Consider the following 17,601-nt stretch of genomic DNA (forward strand, 5'->3'; position numbering starts at 1 on the left):
TTGAGCTGAAGAGCTGAAAGACAGTGCCCAGGCCCAGAGTTCAAGCCCCAAGACCAACCAAAAACAAAAAACACACACAAAAAAACTTGTCCTTCTTTTTTTTGTTAGTTGTGGGGCTTGAACTCAGGGCCTGGGCACTGTCCCTCAGCTCTTCAGCTCAAGGCTAGTGCTCTACCACTTGAGCCACAGTGCCACTTCCGGCTTTTTCTGCTTATGGGGTGCTGAGGAATTGAACCCAGGACCCATTGCATGCAAGGCAAGCGCTCTACCACTGAGCCACCTTCCTAGCCCTGCCCTTTTTATTTTTTTAAACCAATCATGGGGCTTGAACTCAGGGTCTGAGTGCTGTTCCTGAGCTCGTTTTTTTTTTTGCTCAAGGCTAGCACTCTACCATTTAAACCACAGCTCCACTTCCACCTTTTTTGTGGTTCACTGGAGGTAAGTCTCTGTGACTTTCCTGTCTGGGCTGGCTTCAAGCTAAAATCCTCAGATCTGGCCTTCTGAGTAAGTAGGATTACAGGAGTGAGCCATTGCTGCCCAGCTTCCCCCTTCCTTTTGTTGCCACTTCAACCTCTCTCCTCTTTATTACTACAGCTGTTAGCTCAAGAAAGCCATACATCAAAGTCAGGAGATATGTGGAATCACAGCACTCAGAAGGCAGAGGAAGGAAGACTGAAAGCCAGTGTCACAAGCCTCCTGCCAAAAAAGGACTGAGAACATGGCTCAAGCAGCAGAGCACCTGCCTAACAAACAGGAGGCCTCGAGTCCAAACCTGAATACCACAAATAAAGTGGGGAGGATCGCACATTGTGTTGTTAGTAACTGTTCAGACACACATTGTACCTCTCCTCCCTCACCTGAGCAGGACCTGTGGTGGCCAGGGCCCCACTGACCACATGAGCCTTTGAGGGTGCATTCCACCCCAGCTCTCTGTCCTCCAGGCCCTCAGCAAGCAGTAGCACTGCCCCTGGAAAGTTCTCTGGTTATGCAGAAAGTCAACCTTTCTGGCTCTCTGAAACTGTCCTCAGTGCCTTCTCTTGCAGCTATCTAGAAGTAGGTTCAATAAAGATGCCCTCACTTTTCCTAGTACCCAATGCACAAGTGTGTGCACTGGCTCTGCCCTCTCCACTAAACACGCTTCGAGCAAAAGCCTGTTTCCTGTAACCTGCGGTCACCAAGGACCACTTCAGGAACTTCTGCCAAAGTTTAATTTTCACTTGATGGCAGTTTTCTTCAAAGACACAAAATTTAAATATTTTAATAAGAACCACCTCCATCATAAAGTAAAGAAAAAACAATAAGGATGCAGGGTTGTATGTAGGCGTGCGACCAGATCCATTCACAGCCAAGTGACTCAGCCTGTATCAGCCTATCCCAAGTCATACCCCAGCAGATGTGACTATGATGGAGTCCCCTGAGCTCTGGCTGTACAGACACTCCTTCAGCACCAGCAGCGCTGTGCAGCGGGCAGCTCTTGGGAAGATGGGGCCTTTCTATAGCCCTGGGCTCTGTGCTGCCCCCACAGCATCCGCATCACACTCTGTGGGAGTGGTCATGCCTACACTGAACCTGCTCTATGTTTCTGAGTGTTTCCAGCCACACACTGCCCTAGCACAAGTTCCCGCCTTGAGATGGGCACTTTACTCTCAAGATCAGGCCCTGTGCTATCTCCAACCACACTGCCACATGGCAAGGCGTACAAGGTGCTGAAACGCGGGGACTAGTTTGTTAACAACATACCCGTGGTGAAGCGAGGCGCCTCTCAGTCTCATCTGGTCTAGTTCGGCCCTCAGTGCTTCAATGTTGAGGACTAGCTGGTCCTGTAAGACAGCAGATGATTTATAGTAAAAGCTCTCTCTTTCATGTTAAAGAAGTATTTGCAGGGAGAGAGCGAGGGAAGGGATGACATTGTTCAAAAAGGAATATATTCATTTACCTAACTTTTGGGGTTGTTTTTGTTTGTTTTTGGTAGCGGGGCTTGAACTCTGGGCCTGGGCACTGTCCCTCAGCTCTTCAGCTCAAGGCGAGTGCCCTACCACTTGAGCCACAGCGCCACTTCCGGTTTTCTGGAGGCTTATTGGAAAGATGAGTGTCACAGACTTTCCAGCTGGGGCTGGCTTTGAACCACGATCCTCAGATCTCAACCTCCTACGTAGCTAGGATTACAGGCATGAGCTACCGGCATACAGCTTACCTGACTTTTGTAACCATAGCCTTTCTATCACCTTTATAATAACTATTTTAAAAAAAAATTTGCATTGAACACACATAAATGTTGAACATAACTGTAGCAGGTTAAATTAGCAGTTATAAATACCATTTCCCATCTGAGAAAATTTTCTCCATGAATTATGTGATAAACAAACTGACTACCAAATTCACCTACAGCCTGTTGAATGAAAAGGTGTGAATTAGTCACAGAAATGTTTCAGAATCTTAGAGAACAGAATAGTGCTCTGTACTGTTTCTCACAGTCCCACATCTCTTATACAACACTCTCCTGTCCAGTGCAGACATGACTGCCACACATGGCTTCCTGGCTATGAATACACAAACCCAAATGACGTGTGTAGTGACTCCAGAGTTCACACAAAGACTTAGTATGAAAATAATTATAAAGTAGCTTATTAATGTCACACTATATATAATGAAATAATAACATTTGGATATACTAGGCTAAATAAAATTAATTTCACCTATTTACACTTCTTCAAATGAGGTTACCAGAAAGTCCAAGACTATATAGTCCATAATATATTTCTGTTTGACAGTATTGTTCTTTTTTTTATCCGTAGGGCTTTTTTCTTGGTATATATGGTGCTTTTTTCTTGGTTTGATTAGAACCCAGGGCCATACAAATGCTAGGCAAACTCTCTACCTCAGAGCTACATTTACAGCTCTTATAGCACTGTTTTTGTTGTTATTTTATTGTTGTTTTATTTTGGCAGTACTGGGGTTTGAACTCAGGACCTCATACTTGCTAAGCAGGCATTCTACCCTGTGTGTGAGTAATGCCCCTAGTCCCTGAAAGTATGTTTCTGATGAAAAGTTTATGCTAATTATTTTACTCTCAAACCCAAAAGGATTCAGGATTCTGAGCATGCATTTCAAATACAAAAGCAGTCGATTGCTTTTAAATCCACACGTGTTATGCATCTTATGCTGACAGACTGAGAGCACTCTGAGCTGACCTCAGCTTCCACTAAGCGTATGTGGTAACTATAACTGCCAGTCAGCTCCTAATGGAGCTCAGTGACTCAGAGAAGACATTAGTACCTTATCATGCTGTGTTTCTTCCAATTGCTTCTTTGCATTTTCAACTTCTCGTAATAAAGAATTCTGGAAAAGATACAGAGTACTTCAGTGTTGATTCCAAGTAATCCAGTATGGCCACACTTGTGGAAAGCTATGGCACCGCACAGAAGGAAAGGAGAGATGGAAGCACTAAGGAGTGGCACCCAGCGAGCCTGACCACGGGGCAGGGACAGCTGCACTCATTTCTCTGGCTCATATGCAACTGGGTTCTTTTTGGATCAAATTTCCAGACATAAGCATGCTCAATCCATGGTATAAGTTTGTTTAGAGCAGGTAAACTGGCTTACACTGACTTTCAGGTTTGGCAATTCATTGGTGACTTGAGAAACATGAAATTTGTTTCACATGTAAAACTAAAGTCTAAAATAAAAATATTCCTACCTGAGTTTGATCCACTGATGAAGAGGTGAGAGGAGCTACCCTGTGTGGTCTGTAATCATGCCTTTGTGCTTAGTTTTATGTAAAATACACGTGGAAAGTGGTAATCATCAGTCTCTGAACGGGATACAACTCTCCCTTGTGTGCCAACCTCAGGACGTTTCTGAGTGTCACCTCAAGGGACATGGCACACTCATCAAACTGCTGCCTGCTCAGCCCTCTGTTCTGCAAGGACTCTGCAAGTAGCTAGTGTACCTTACGTCTGAAGGGCTGGGAGCCAGGCTTATGCTGTGGGTGCGAGCATGCTCGGCCTTCTTTAAACCAAGTGGAAGAGAAAGAAGGCAGGGCTTGGTACAGAACATTTGGTTTAACTTGATTCAATACCTTCTATGATGTCATGCGCCTAAAATGCTGCATCCAAGGGTTGGGTCAGATAGATTCTAGTGTAGGAAAGGGACACTAGGGTTTACTGGTCAAATGCAGTCCATAATCTAGTTCTTTAAATTTAAAAAGAAATTTTTTTTTGAGTCCAGGTTGGCCTTGAACTCATAATACTCCTGCTTCTGCTTTTGGAATCCTAGCAATTCAGGCCAGTGCCAGTATACCAAGCTTGTAAATAAAATTTTATTGGAACACAGACATGTATGTTCATTTATGTGTTATCTCTGGCCATTTGTCTGCTGGTACTCTACCATATGAACCACACCTCTAGTCTTTACCTGGCCAGGCCTTGGAAGAAACTACTTATCTACTTCTCTAATCAAGAACAGAAAATAAGAACAAATAATTTGCCCCCAAAACAAATGCAGGAACAACAACAAATGCAGCCAACAACAAAATCAGCTCAGTGACTGGATGAGGCAGCTTGTCAGGAGAGGCGGGGCTCGCTCAGCGGCAGGGCCCTGCTGTGCAGCCGCCTGACTACCTTGTCTTCCAGAGCAGCCATTCTCTCCTTCAGGTGAAGCTGAAGCCTCTCATTGGACTCTGAAAGAAGCTTGTCCACAGTGTCTGATAAACGTTTGTTATGCTCCTCATTCATCTTTTCTCTTTGTCTGGCCTAAAATAAGAGAAGCAGAGACTTCAGACTTGAAGCAGATATACAGTCATTCCATTAAGAGCAACAGGACCCAGCACTGAGCCACACATGTGCCACTGCGCCCGGTCTGCTCCTTCCCACTGCCATTCCTAGTCCAAATGCAGGCAAGTCAGTCTTAGAACGCCACTACTTAAAAGGGGATCTTCTAGAAATGCTAGCATTAAGGGGCTTGAGAAATGGTCTAGCCACCAGCTGTCAAATGGATGTAGAAGATAGATTCATCAGTATCGAGTTGATATCTACATGCTGGCAGAGAGATTACCCTTGTATAAATGCATCTGAGACAAAAGATGCGTTAGGCCAGCTTCACATGGCTCATGGCTGTACTCCTAGCTACTTAGGAGGCTGAGATCTGAGGATTGAGGTTCAAAGCCAGCCTTAGCAGAAAAGTCTGTGAGACTCTCACCTCCAATTAACAACCAAAAAGTCAGAAGTGGAGCTGTGGCTCAAGTGGTAGTGCACTAGCCTGGGACACCAAAGCTCAAAGACAGAGCCCAGGTCCTGAGTTCAAGCCTCAGGATCAAAAAAAAAAAAAAAAAGATAAAAGACAAAGATGCACTGAAGGGGGCGGGGGGAGGATGGGAGAGGGTGGGAGGGGAAACAAAGGAGGAGGCTACAATGCTTGATAAGAAATGTACTCATTATCTTGCCCATGTAATTGTAACCCCTCTGTACAGTATTTTCACACACAAAAAAAAAAGATGCATTGAATTACCAGATGGCTTGCATCTATAATCCTAAATGTGGTTTGAAGCTGGCCCAAGCAAGAAAGGCTGTGAAGACTCTTACCTCCAATTAACCACCAAAAAGCCATTAGTGGGACTGTGGCTCAAGGGGTAGAACCGCCAGCCTTGAACACAAAAAAAGCTCGACAGCCAGTGTCAGTGGTTCACACCTATAATCCTAGCTACTCAGAAAACTGAGATGTGAGGATTACAGTTTAAAGCCAGCCAAGGGCCAGGCGCTGGTGGCTCACGCCTGTAATCCTAGCTACTCAGAGGCTGAGATCTGAGGATCGCGATTCAAAGCCAGCCTGGGCAGGAGAGACTGTGAGACTCCTATCTCTAATAAACCACCAGAAAACCAGAAGTGGCGCTGTAGCTCAAGTGGTAGAGCGCTCGCCTTGAGCTGAAGAGCTGAGGGACAGCGCCCAGGCCCAGAGTTCAAGTCTCACGACCGACAAAAAAAAAAAAAAAAAAAAAGCCAGCCAAGGCAGGAAAGTCTGTTAGACTGAGACTCTCATCTCCACTTAGCCACCAAAAAGTCTACAGTGGAGGTATAGCTCAAGTGATAGAATACTAGCCTTGAGCCAACACACACAGACACACAGACACACAGACACACACACACACACACTGACTTACAAAGCAGGAGATGTTTTGTTATGCCAGTCCTGGGACTTGAACTCAGGGTCTGGGCACTGTCCCTAAACTTCTTTTGCTCAAAGCTAGTACTCTACCACTTGAGCCACAGTGCTACTTCTGGCTTTTTGCTGGTTAATTGGAGATAAGTGTCTCCCAGAATTCAATCTTCAGATCTCAGCCTCCTGAGTAACTAGGATTACAAAGGTAACTCATGGGCTAGGAAGGTGGCTTAGTGGTAGAGCGCTTGCCTATCATGCATGAAGCCCTGGGTTCAACTCCTCAGTACAACATAAACAGAAAAAACCAGAAGTAGCATGTGGCTCACGTGGTAGAGTGCTAGCCTTGAGCAAAACAAGCTCAGGTACAGTGTGCCTAGGCCATGAGTTCAAACCCCATCACTGGCAAAAACAAAACAAATGTAAGGCACTAGTGCCTGGCTTGAGACTTTTTCTTTATATCCCTATACTGACTCAACTTCTCATAACGTACCTGAGAATTGTAGATAAAGACCTAAATGACTTTGAAATGTGCTAACAAAGTTTCAGACCCATGTTTTACTGAACTGTAATCAACATCAACACTTAAAGGCCTTGGTTTTACCCCCGAAAGAACCCCTGAGAGTAGAAGGCAACAGGCACCAAGAGACAATATCCAAGCCTATGACCAGATCACAGTGGCGGTGCTCTCTGGCTCTCTGTCATCATCCAAAAAGCCACACAGCCACAGACCTCACAGTACACGGAGGATCCCATGTTCTTCCTTTCTTTTTTTTGGTCGGTCATGGGGCTTGAATTCTGGGCTTGGGTGTTGTTGCTGCACTCTTCAGCTCAAGGTTAGCACCGTATCACCTGAGCCACAGTGCCACTTCTGGTTTTCTGGCGGTTTAGTTGGAGATAAAGAGTCTCACAGACCTTCCTGCCCAGGCTGGCTTTGAACCGCAATCCTCAGATCTCAGCCTCCTGAGTAGCTAGGATGACAGGTGTGAGCCACTAGCGCCCGGCTCCAATGTTCTTTCTTTAGAAGTGTCTGCTTCTTTTGCCAGCAATTCACTTTTATAGCAGAATAGCTTAATATCCAGTTATATACCTCCACAACACAATACTCCATGAACTGGCTCTGACAATACATAACATGCTGTTCTCTGTTTACAGGGTAAGAGTGTGTAGAGGTAGGGGGAGGAGGGGAAGAACTGAGCTTCATAGTGATCATTTCCAGGAAGCTAGTCTGATTCTCTGCAGTACATGGCCAAAAATACAGGCATCTACTTATGAGTGGGTATGGGAGGGAAAAATTGAAAGAGCAAGGGAAGACGTGACATTGTCCAAAAAGAACTGTACTCTTCACCTGACTTACACAACTGTAACCCCCGGTACATCACCTTTATAGTAACAATTAAAAAAACTTTTTAAAGTTGCTTTTCTCTCAAAAACTCAGGTAAAGCTTCATACAATGGTCAATTTTAAAAAAGAGAGAGAGAGAGAGAAAATAAGCTGGGCATTGGTGGCTTATGCCTGTAAGCCTAGCTACTCAGGAGGCTGAGATCTGAGGATCGTGATTCAAAGCCAGCCCAGGCAGGAAAGTCCGTGAGACTCTTGTCTCCAATTAACCACCAGAAAGCCAGAAGTGGTACTGTGACTCAAGTGGTAGAGTGCTACCCTTGAGCTGAAGAGCTCAGGGACAGCAACCAGGCCCAGAGTTCAAGTCCCACAATCAGTAACAACGACAACAAAATACAGGCCTCATGTAAAAACATGATCTAGCTGTCTTCAAGCTGATGTGAAAAAGTTGGCTGATGTGGAGGCATGGGGCTCTACATCAGATATAAATGCTTCCTTCCCCGTCCTCTTGTTAAAAGACCCCACCCTAGACACGGGACCTGGCAGCTTCCTGCTGCTCCACATGCACAGTGGCTCATTTCTGGCAAGGGAAACTTGGAATTGACCCAACCCTCCACCACCGCGTTTCCTAATGCTCCTCTCACTGCAGCTCCATCTTGGTGCTCCTTTGGCTCCAAAATACTCATTCTGACACCTCCCAACAACTCTGGATCTGGGGACAGAAGCCAGGCCTCTGGCCCGAGGCTTTGACTACAGTGTCCCATGCTGAGCAAGCATACATGGGTCATGAGCCTTGCTCTAGGCTTCTGCAGGGTGTCCTTATGGGCACCATACTGGGGAGTCTGTAGGATCATTTTACCTGAAGCAGTCCTGATCACTAGATGAGCAAGAAACCTTCCTGGGCTTGGTGGTCCTGCTCATTCCATAGCATTGTCAATGACACATCTCTTCTGCTGCAACTTATCCTTAATCTCAGAGTGTGCACATCAGGGCAGTAGAAATGAGGCCACAAACAATAGCCCATGACAGGAAGCAAAGTCTGGGTTGAAGTGGGAGGCCACAGAAGAGAACCAGTAGGAAGGAGGTCCAATAGCTCGGCTTGGGTCATACCTCAGCCCTAGGTTCAGTGTCTGCTCAGCACGTCCAGTTCTATACATACCCGCTGTAGCTCTTGATTCTTCTCCTCCAGCTGTGCCTCCATCTGCCGTAGCCTCTCCTCAATGTTGCCGTGTCTCTCCTCAGCCTGCCAGCAAAGACATGGTGAGCTGACCTACTCACACTTCACCGATGACATGCTCTATGCTACCGCAGCAGCAGCAAGCATCACATGCTGTGCGTGGACTTCAACCGGATGGCAGGGACAGCTTGTACTCGTCCATCACATCCTCTGTGGTCCTGTGTGCTGCTCAGTGAACCAGCCGACCTCTCAGCGTGCAGGTGCCGGCAAGCCTGTGTGTCCCCCCCCCACCCCGGCGGGCCTTCGTGGACTCAGGTCTCCCCATCCTCAGACTGCTTCTATGAGTCAGCATGGAAAGCAGAAAGCAGCAAGCACAAGAAAGGAGCAAGGTACACATTCTACCTTCCTAAGCTTGGAAGTAAGTTCCAACAGTTTAGCTTCCTTAGCGGCAGAGCTCCCAGAAGACAAAGGGTCAGACTACAAAGCCAACAAGGACAGGAAAGACAGTAGGGAGAAAAGAAACGAAGATTTTAAAATAGTTCACTGAGGGGAGGCAGGGTTCTGCTATGGCTGAGAGCAGTGCACTGGACTGGGGCGGGAGGGGGGCGGGAGGGGGCGAGCCTGTGGGTGCTAGGGACCACCAACTGGCCCCAGGGTTCCCTTCCCTGCAGGTACACTCTCCTCTCCCTGCCCCTTCACAGCAGCTAAGTCCAAGCTAGTGCCAACAGGACTCCTGCCAGGCACCAATATGGCGTGTGCTCATGCTGCTTTTGGGCCTGGCGATGCTTCTTGCTAAGCCTCTTTTGGCCCCTGTGTGGACCGCCTGAGCTGAGTCCCATGTCCTCCCCCTCCCCCTCCCCCTGGAGCGACATCTTTATCTGCTTCCCTCTCCACGGACGGCAGGAACTGTCCTGTACATGCCTTGCTAGCACTGGTTGAACAAATAAAGATTGCTTTAAACCCATCTATTTTTTAAACCAGAAATGACAGAGTGCACCCATAGTCGAGCTACACAGGAGGCAAAGGCAGAAGAACTGCTTGAGCCCAGGAGCTTGGAGCCAACCTAGGCGTTTTAACCAGATACCATCTCAAAAAACACATTTGTAAGTAACTTCAAAACAAAACATTACTTAAAAATGTACTCTAAGTGTATTCAACTGTCTTTAAAAGAGAATAGCATTTTCCTCTGCTTTTTCTCATTTCTCTTTTCTTTCTGTACTCTCACTGGCCTTTTTCACTAGTGGCTGGCACTTTACTACTTGAGCCATAGCTTCATTTCTGGCCTTTGGCTGGCTGGCTGGAATTTTTGTCTGCCCTGGCTCCAAACTGTGACTCTCAGACATCAGCCTCCTGACTAGCTAGGATTATGGGCACAAGCCACCCGTGCCCAACATCACTTTCCATTCCTGACAACTCTATTATCCTGTCCCACACAGCTTCCAGTCTGTGCTTTGAGCTGTGACTAGAACCACAACACAGTGTCACAACACTGTAGACAAACAACACATTCCTGAGAGGCAGGAGGGTGGGCCAGGGAGGACAAGGGAGGACACTGTCTGACCAGTGAGAAGCGGTCTCACCTCACACTAGCACTGACAAACAGTCAGAGCCCCTCCACAGGTCCAGGGACACTGACTAGAGAAACCAAGTTCTGGCGCTTGACCTGTACCAGCCCAGACGCACCTTGGAGAGCGCAGCCACCCTCTGGGCCAGCTCAGCCTCCACTTCCGGCAAGGTCTCAGCTTTCCGCAGCGTCTGCTGCAGCTTCTGCTCCGCCAGCTCCAGGCGTTCCTGTAACTGACGGTTTTTGTCTTCTGTCTACAGAAGGAGAGCTGAATGAGAGAGTGCAGCGCCCCAGCTCCTTCAGTGACAGCAGAAACCATCGGAGCCTCCGCTCACAAGCTGACGGCAGTATAGTACGGAGGCAGCTTGCCTCGGGGGCAGCAGCTTCAGAACCAGGCTTTCCTCATCTACCTTTTTGGGCCTGAATTTGATGAGCAGACATCTTTCACAAAGCATTTGCTTCTTCTAATATCTTCAAAGAAGCCTTCTTTATTTTTGTTTTGTTTTTTGGTCGGTTGTGGCGACTGAACTCTGGGCCTGTGCGCTGCCCCTCAGCTCTTCAGCTCAAGTCTAGGGCCCTACCACTTGAACCACAGCGCCACTTCTGGCTTTTTCTCCTTATGTGGTGCTGAGGAATCGAATCCAGGGCCTCATGCATGCAAGGTAAGCACTTGACCCCTGAGCCACCTTCCCAGCCCCTATTTATTTTGAGTGCAGGTCCTGGGACTTGAACTGAGGGCCTGGGTGCTGTCCCTGAGCTTTTTCACTCAAGGATAGCATTCTACCAGTTGAGACACAGTTTCATTTCCAGCTTTTTGGTGTTTAATTGGAGATAAAGAGTCTCACGGACTTTCCTGCCCAGGCTGGCTTCAAATCTCAGTCCTTACATACCAGCCTCCTGAGTAACTAGGATTACAGGCATGAGACACAGACACCAGGCTAAGCTTGTTCATTCTTATAGACAACTTAGGGTAAGAATACTTGCTACTATTCCTTGGCAAAAACAAAAAAGTCGGGCGCTGGTGGCTCACGCCTGTCATCCTAGCTACTCAGGAGGCTGAGATCAAAGGATCGCAGTTCAAAGCCAGCCCGGGCAGGAAAGGCTGTGAGACTTTTTCTTTTTTTTTTTTTGTCAGTTGTGGGGCTTGAACTCTGGGCTTGGGTGCTATCCCTCAGCTCTTCAGCTCAAGGCAAGCAAGTACTCTACCTCTTAAACCACAGCACCACTTCTGGTTTCCTGCCTGGACTGGCTGTGAACTGTGATCCTCAATTCTCAGCCTCCTGAGTAGCTAGGATTACAAGCGTGAACCACCGGGGCCCAGCTGCCATGAGGCTCTTATCTCCAATAAACCACCAAAAAACCGGAAGTGTTGCTGTGGCTCAAGTGGTAAAATGCTCACCTTAAGCTGAAGAGCTGAGGGACAGTGCCCAAGCCCAGAATTCAAGTCCCACAACCAATAAAACAAAAACCAAAAACCCCTGAGCACTAGTGGTGTAGTGGCCATGGCCTTTAATCACAGGCCTCCAGAGTTGAGGAAGTGACACCCCGGTCGGAGCACAGAGAGCTCCCCATCTTCCAAGAGTTTGCTCAATGACAAACTATTCCAGCTACTGTTACTTTGTTTGAGGCAGGGTGTCACAGGATTTAGCATAAACTGGCCTCAAACTTCCGATCTTCCTGCTTCAGCCTCTGAGTGCTGAGGCTATAAGTGTGTGCCTGACTCAGGTTTTTTCTGGTTCATTCTCAGATATCTAAGATTACACAGAAGTGGGAGTGAGTGTGGTTTGTCAAGAGTACAGAGATGCTAATTTTACTACTGCTTTTTGTTGTTGTTGTTGTTTTGTATGTTGTAGGGCTTGAACTCTGGGCCTGTACACTGTCCCTGTGCTCTTCAGCTCAAGGTTAGTGCTCTATCACTTGAGCCACAGCACCACTTCTGGTTTTCTGGTGGTTCATTGGAGATAAGAGTCTCACAGACTTGCCGGGCGCTGGTGGCTCACGCCTGTAATCCTAGCTACTCAGGAGGCTGAGATCTGAGGATCGCGGTTCAAAGCCAGCCGGGCAGGAAAGACCGTGAGACTCCTATCTCCAATAAACCACCAGAAAACCAGAAGTGGCGCTGTAGCTCAAATGGTAGAGCGCTCGCCTTGAGCTGAAGAGCTGAGGGACAGCGCCCAGGCCCAGAGTTCAAGCCCCACGACCGACCAAAAAAAAAAAAGAGTCTCACAGACTTTCCTGCCCGGGCTGGCTTTGAGCCATGATCCTCAGATCTCAGCCTCCTGAGTATCTAGGATTGATTACAGGTGTGAGCCACTGGTGCCCGGCCTGATTTCTTTTTAACTTGCCATTCTCATATTGTTCCTAGTTACCAACAAGCACCTACCTTGAAATTCTGTCTCTGCTCATTTAGTACAAATGATTAAAACTTTAAATATAGACATAATTTAAAAAAAAAAAAAAAAGGTGTGAACCTCTATCTGATGATGGCACCTTTGGTTTTCCAGTGCTGGAGATTGAACCCAGAGTGCTATACATGGATTAAGCTTTAAATAACCACAGCTTCTAAGCTGAAGTAACCACCCTCTTCAAGGTAATATTCTAGGATCATAAAAACTGCTATTTAGACTTGATTTGCCACATGCAACTTACAGGGGGAAAAAAAAAGAAGAAGAAAGATCTTTAACTTCATTAATAATTAACTGAAGCCAGAAACAGGCCCATAAAGTTCATTACCTGCCGGTGCATAGAATCCTTATTTGCAATCTCGTTTTCCAGTTTGTCATTGAGGTCATGTACTGAAGTGGCCTCGCGCTGTGCAGCAAGGTAACGCTTCTCAAGGGTGGTGATCCTCTCCTCCATGTCTTCCTTCTGGGCCATCGCCTATAGTTCAGAGGAAAAAGGCAGGTGACAATACTTAACACATTCAAATACTCCAGAGAGAAAACTGGACGAAACTAAAATCACAGTCCCCCAAACTAAACTGATACGTGTCAGTTTTCTGAAATTGACCTGCCTCAGACATCATACACATCCAGCTGTGAGGTATGACGAGCACAGGTTCATCTGGCTTAACATACTTGATGGCTCATGTCACCAATTTTATTCTTTTCTACATATGAAATGTGTAAAAAGTACATATAAAAATAAGCTTGAAGGGGCTGGGAAGTTGGCTCAGTGATAGAGCGCTTGCCTGAGGCCCTGGGTTCAATTCCTCAGCACCACATAACCAAAAAGAAAAAAGCTGGAAGTGGTGCTGTGGCTCAAGTGGTAGTGCGCTATCGTTGAGCTGAAGAGCTGAGGGACAGCGCCCAGGCCCAGAGTTCAGGCCCCATGACCTGACCACCCCCCCCCCCGAAAAAAAAAACTTAAAAAAAAAAAAAGCTTGAAGTGAGTCATCAAGTATATTTTAAAATTTGTATAGTAAGCCACCCCAAACACTCTAAGAACCCAAGCAGATGAAGGTGTCCCCACGGTGTCCCAAGCAAGGAGTGCCCTATGTCTGACCCAGCTACAGAAGGGCTTCTTACTGGATATAGCAGCAAGATGCAGGTCTCAATTTTGCACACTAAAAGTTGGATAAAAGTCTCATACAATTGTGACGTTCAAACACACTGACAAGTGGAAACAGAAGTCAAAGTTTAATAAGACACCACTAAAGTTTGTAACAAAATTAATATTATGCACTATCTACTACTGAAACCAGGACACAAATTATCTAATATAGGCAAAAAAAATAATAAAACTTAATAGGCTCTGTAATATATGTGAACATTTTCCTTTGGTCGAATTCTTACATAAAGGTGCTCATGCTAAGCTTCCCTGCTCTCCACACATGCTCAATGGCAGGGAGATCCCATGGACAAGTACCAGACAGTCTCCCATACATGTTTATTTTGTAACTGTGACCCAGGCAGAAAGGCGGTCAGAATACATCCAAATATATTCTTACAACACGGTCCAGTGGACCCAGGTGTGAGTGAGGTTCACACTCACTGCTGGCCTGACCTCTGATATCCAACCCCATACCATCCATGAGAGAGGTACATCAAAAAACAGGAGCTGGCCTGTCACAGACCACCTCAACCATCTCAACAGGACGGCCGATACCAAGTTCACCTGCTATCTGGATGACAGAAAGAAACCTAACAAGACAAAGAACACACGCACAGCTCACAGTCTGGGGCAGCACAGGAGGGAACCTGAGAAGGCGCGCCCTAAACATCTGCCCACCACGGCATGAGCAGCCCGTCCATCTCATCATACTGCTCCTCCTCACCATCACTCCTACAGTAACCCAAGGCTGGAAGAAGCTGGGAGGGCACAGAGAAAAGCAGCACTGGAGAGGACTTGAGCACACACTGCAATCTCTGCCATCACTTACTTCTCGGACATCTCGCTGCAACTTTGTGTTCATTTCTTCAGACTTGATGAGATCCTTTCTGGCTGTGTCCAGATCTTCTTCCAGCTCTGCTACATGACTGGAGAGGGCAGCCAGACGCTCCTTCATCTGGGTCTGTTCTCTTGACTGTTTGTCTATGACTTCCTGGAGCTCCATTACCTTAGCAAGGTCTTCCTCGTGGCTGAGGGAGCCATCTGAAGATCTCTGATGGAAAAAATGTGGACCCTTATACAGACAGCCATGTTTGGTACGCTCTAGAATAAAACATTTCCAGCAAACCAGGTCCACCAAAACAAGATTTCTATAGTCTGCACGCAGGCATGCTAGGTACATGCAGGTGCTGTATTTTCAGCATAGCTGCTCAACAGCTTTATCTAGGTGCCAGGGACTAAAGATACCAGAAAGGAAAACTAGAGAAAGCCCAGTGACTTGCCTTTCCATTCGTGCTTGGTGTGTTTTCCTGCTCATGGTTGATGTCAAGCACCCCATCTGTTAGTGTTTTTTTCTGATTATTCTGTTCTTTAAGAATCATTAGCTAAAACAGAAATGAATATGAGGAGGATAAAACACCTTAAATGCCTTTGGGAAAAACAAGACTATACACTGCTAAATGAAGAAAAAAAAGCATAAGGTAAAGCTCTCCTACTGAACACACAGGTTACTAGAATTCATACCTACTAGACAAATGATCCTGAATGCTGACATCAAAGTCTAGCAACCCCAGCAGACTGGTCCACAACTAGAAAAACACCTCTGACATCTATTACTCTGTAAACTTAGGGGTAGTAATTCTATTAACCTCTGACAGTGCCTCCAGCTCACCTCTTTGTGTGTAGCACCCAGTTCTTCTTCTAACAAGCTGCACCTCTCCAGGGCTACTCGGAGCCGCTCTCGCACCTGGAAATAAAAGGGTCACTGTGAGTGCATTTATTTCACAGGCACATCTATGTACAGTTATCTAACATGGTGTTAGTGAAACGTAAGAGGAACTGCAGTGTCTTTCATTGACATTTACTGCCCAGAAACTTACTAATGCATTTAGTTTTGTTTTTGTTTTCTGAGACCAGGGCTTACTAGGCAGACCAGGCTGGCCTGGAACTCATGATTCTCCTGTCTCAGGCTCCCCAAAACTCAGGTGACAGGTTTAAATTTGGGGAAATTTTGCCCCTGAATAGATTACCAAGATCTTCACAGCAAATCAATGCAGAGAATTCATCAATGTTAAGATGCATATACCAGCTGGTACTTGTTAACCGTGTAGTATACTGTCTTCTACAAGAGATGCCTTTGTAAGCATTCAAGGAGCTATAGTGTCGGTACCCCACAATGCCCATACCCACCGTATCAGTGCCCCACGGGCACTGGTGACCACAGTGCTAGGGGCCCACAGCATGTCCGTGCCCACAGTACTGGTGCCCACAGCACTGGTGCCCTCTAGTGTCAATGGCCACAGCATGTTGGCGCCCCGCAGTGTCAGAGCTTGGCAATACCTTCTCGTCCAGGGCTTTGTGGTGCTCAAACAGGGACTTCAGAGCTTTGAGCACCTCCACCTCACTAGACACACCGGCAGGGGACTGTGCCTGTCTCTTCACCACTGTCATCCTAAGAGAGCGCTCGTGCCTGGACACAAGGCACTCCAAATGCTCCAGCAGCAGCTGAAACAGAGGGATGGAAGAAAGGTACAAGGAGCAATTTTCAATCATGTCTACTCTCAACCACACACCCAAGTCTGAATCCCGTGAGCCCAGCAGAAAGGTAGAGACACTCCTTCAGCTCTCAGAGTCCTGTTCATCCCCAGCCTCATGCCTTGTCTAACACCGCGCTGACAGAGCAGTCTACACTGTGACCCAGGCAGGAAAGGTTGTCTGTCCCCTTCTCGGACAGCAGGACTGGTCCCCACGCTGACTGCAGAGGCAGACAAGACCCAGAACCATTACTAACCCTGGTGTTGTTCCTTTCTGCTTTCAGCTCTGCAATTTCCTCTTCCCTCTCGAGGAGCTGCTCCCTGCACACATTCAGTTCTTTCGTGAGTGCTGCAAACTCCTAGAAAGCAGCAAAGGAGAGGAATAAACAAACACATAGAGGAGAAGGACTTCCAATAGCCCCCCTAGTGTCTGATCCTCCAGAGAGAGACCACCAACAGGCTGCAGACCAAGATTTCCTCTAGATCAGGCTCCCAGCTACGTGTGCCTTCCCTCCACTGGGGCCGTGGAGTACAGGTAGGGGAGAGCAGGGGAGAGTGGGGTCCAAGCCCACCTAAGATCAAAGTAATTCCCAAACTGGGGCCTGGGATGAAGCAAATAAAGACATTTTTAAGTGATTCACAGACACATGACCTAGAAGGGAAAAAGCTAGAATAGAAGGCCACCACCTGGTCTGCCTTCTCCTCGAGATGCTGAGTCTCCCCTGGGAGATCATAAGGCTATCGAGATCCCCCAGGGAGAAGGCTGAGCAGTGTCTCAGACACAGTTTCTTAAGTCTGCAGAAGTTGCTTAGTCAACTTTACAAAAACAGATTTTCACAAGTATTGGTAAGCCTTTTGCAAAGTCTAGGAAGGCTGTCTGGGCATCTGGGTGAGCTGTGTCCAGCTGCTCCTGTGGTGCTGCTTTGCACTAGCTCTGCAATACTGCTCTGAACACAGTGGATAGGGAGACTCAAGTAGAAACCTACAGCCTCCTTCCCTTCCAAGGAGTACAAAGCTCCCATCTCTGGTCAGTGACTCATCCCTGGAGGTTCGCTTCTCTTTTTCTTTTATGCAGGCCCTGGTCTTGAACTCAGGGCCTAGGCACTGTCCTTGAGGTTTTCTGCTCAAGGCAGCACATGCTCTACCACTTGAGCCATAACTCTACTTCTGGCTTTTTGGCAATTAATTGGAGGTAAGAATTTCATAGGCTTTCCTGCCAGGGCTGGCTTCAAACCACAATGCTCAGATCTCAGCTTCCTAGGTTTAGAGGCGTAGACCACTGGGGGG

The 17,601-nt window shown here is 47.1% G+C and overlaps 1 protein-coding gene across 1 annotated transcript in view; it reads right to left on the reverse strand.

Annotated features, from left to right (window-relative positions):
• The window catches only part of Ppfia1 (protein tyrosine phosphatase, receptor type, f polypeptide (PTPRF), interacting protein (liprin), alpha 1), a 101,241-nt gene that overhangs the window by 46,121 nt on the left and 37,519 nt on the right, over positions 1–17,601 (reverse strand). The window contains exons 2-12 of the mRNA XM_013020868.1: positions 16,572–16,673; positions 16,121–16,285; positions 15,453–15,527; positions 15,064–15,165; positions 14,613–14,834; positions 12,965–13,111; positions 10,351–10,485; positions 8,650–8,733; positions 4,619–4,750; positions 3,277–3,339; positions 1,741–1,820 (exon numbers count right to left, since the gene is read on the reverse strand). Coding sequence (XP_012876322.1) covers positions 1,741–1,820; positions 3,277–3,339; positions 4,619–4,750; positions 8,650–8,733; positions 10,351–10,485; positions 12,965–13,111; positions 14,613–14,834; positions 15,064–15,165; positions 15,453–15,527; positions 16,121–16,285; positions 16,572–16,673 — 1,307 coding nt within the window. The remainder of the gene's footprint in view (positions 1–1,740; positions 1,821–3,276; positions 3,340–4,618; positions 4,751–8,649; positions 8,734–10,350; positions 10,486–12,964; positions 13,112–14,612; positions 14,835–15,063; positions 15,166–15,452; positions 15,528–16,120; positions 16,286–16,571; positions 16,674–17,601) is intronic.

This window comes from Dipodomys ordii, unplaced genomic scaffold, assembly GCF_000151885.1.
Source record: "Dipodomys ordii isolate 6190 unplaced genomic scaffold, Dord_2.0 Scaffold54, whole genome shotgun sequence".
Taxonomy (NCBI): Eukaryota; Metazoa; Chordata; class Mammalia; order Rodentia; family Heteromyidae; genus Dipodomys; species Dipodomys ordii.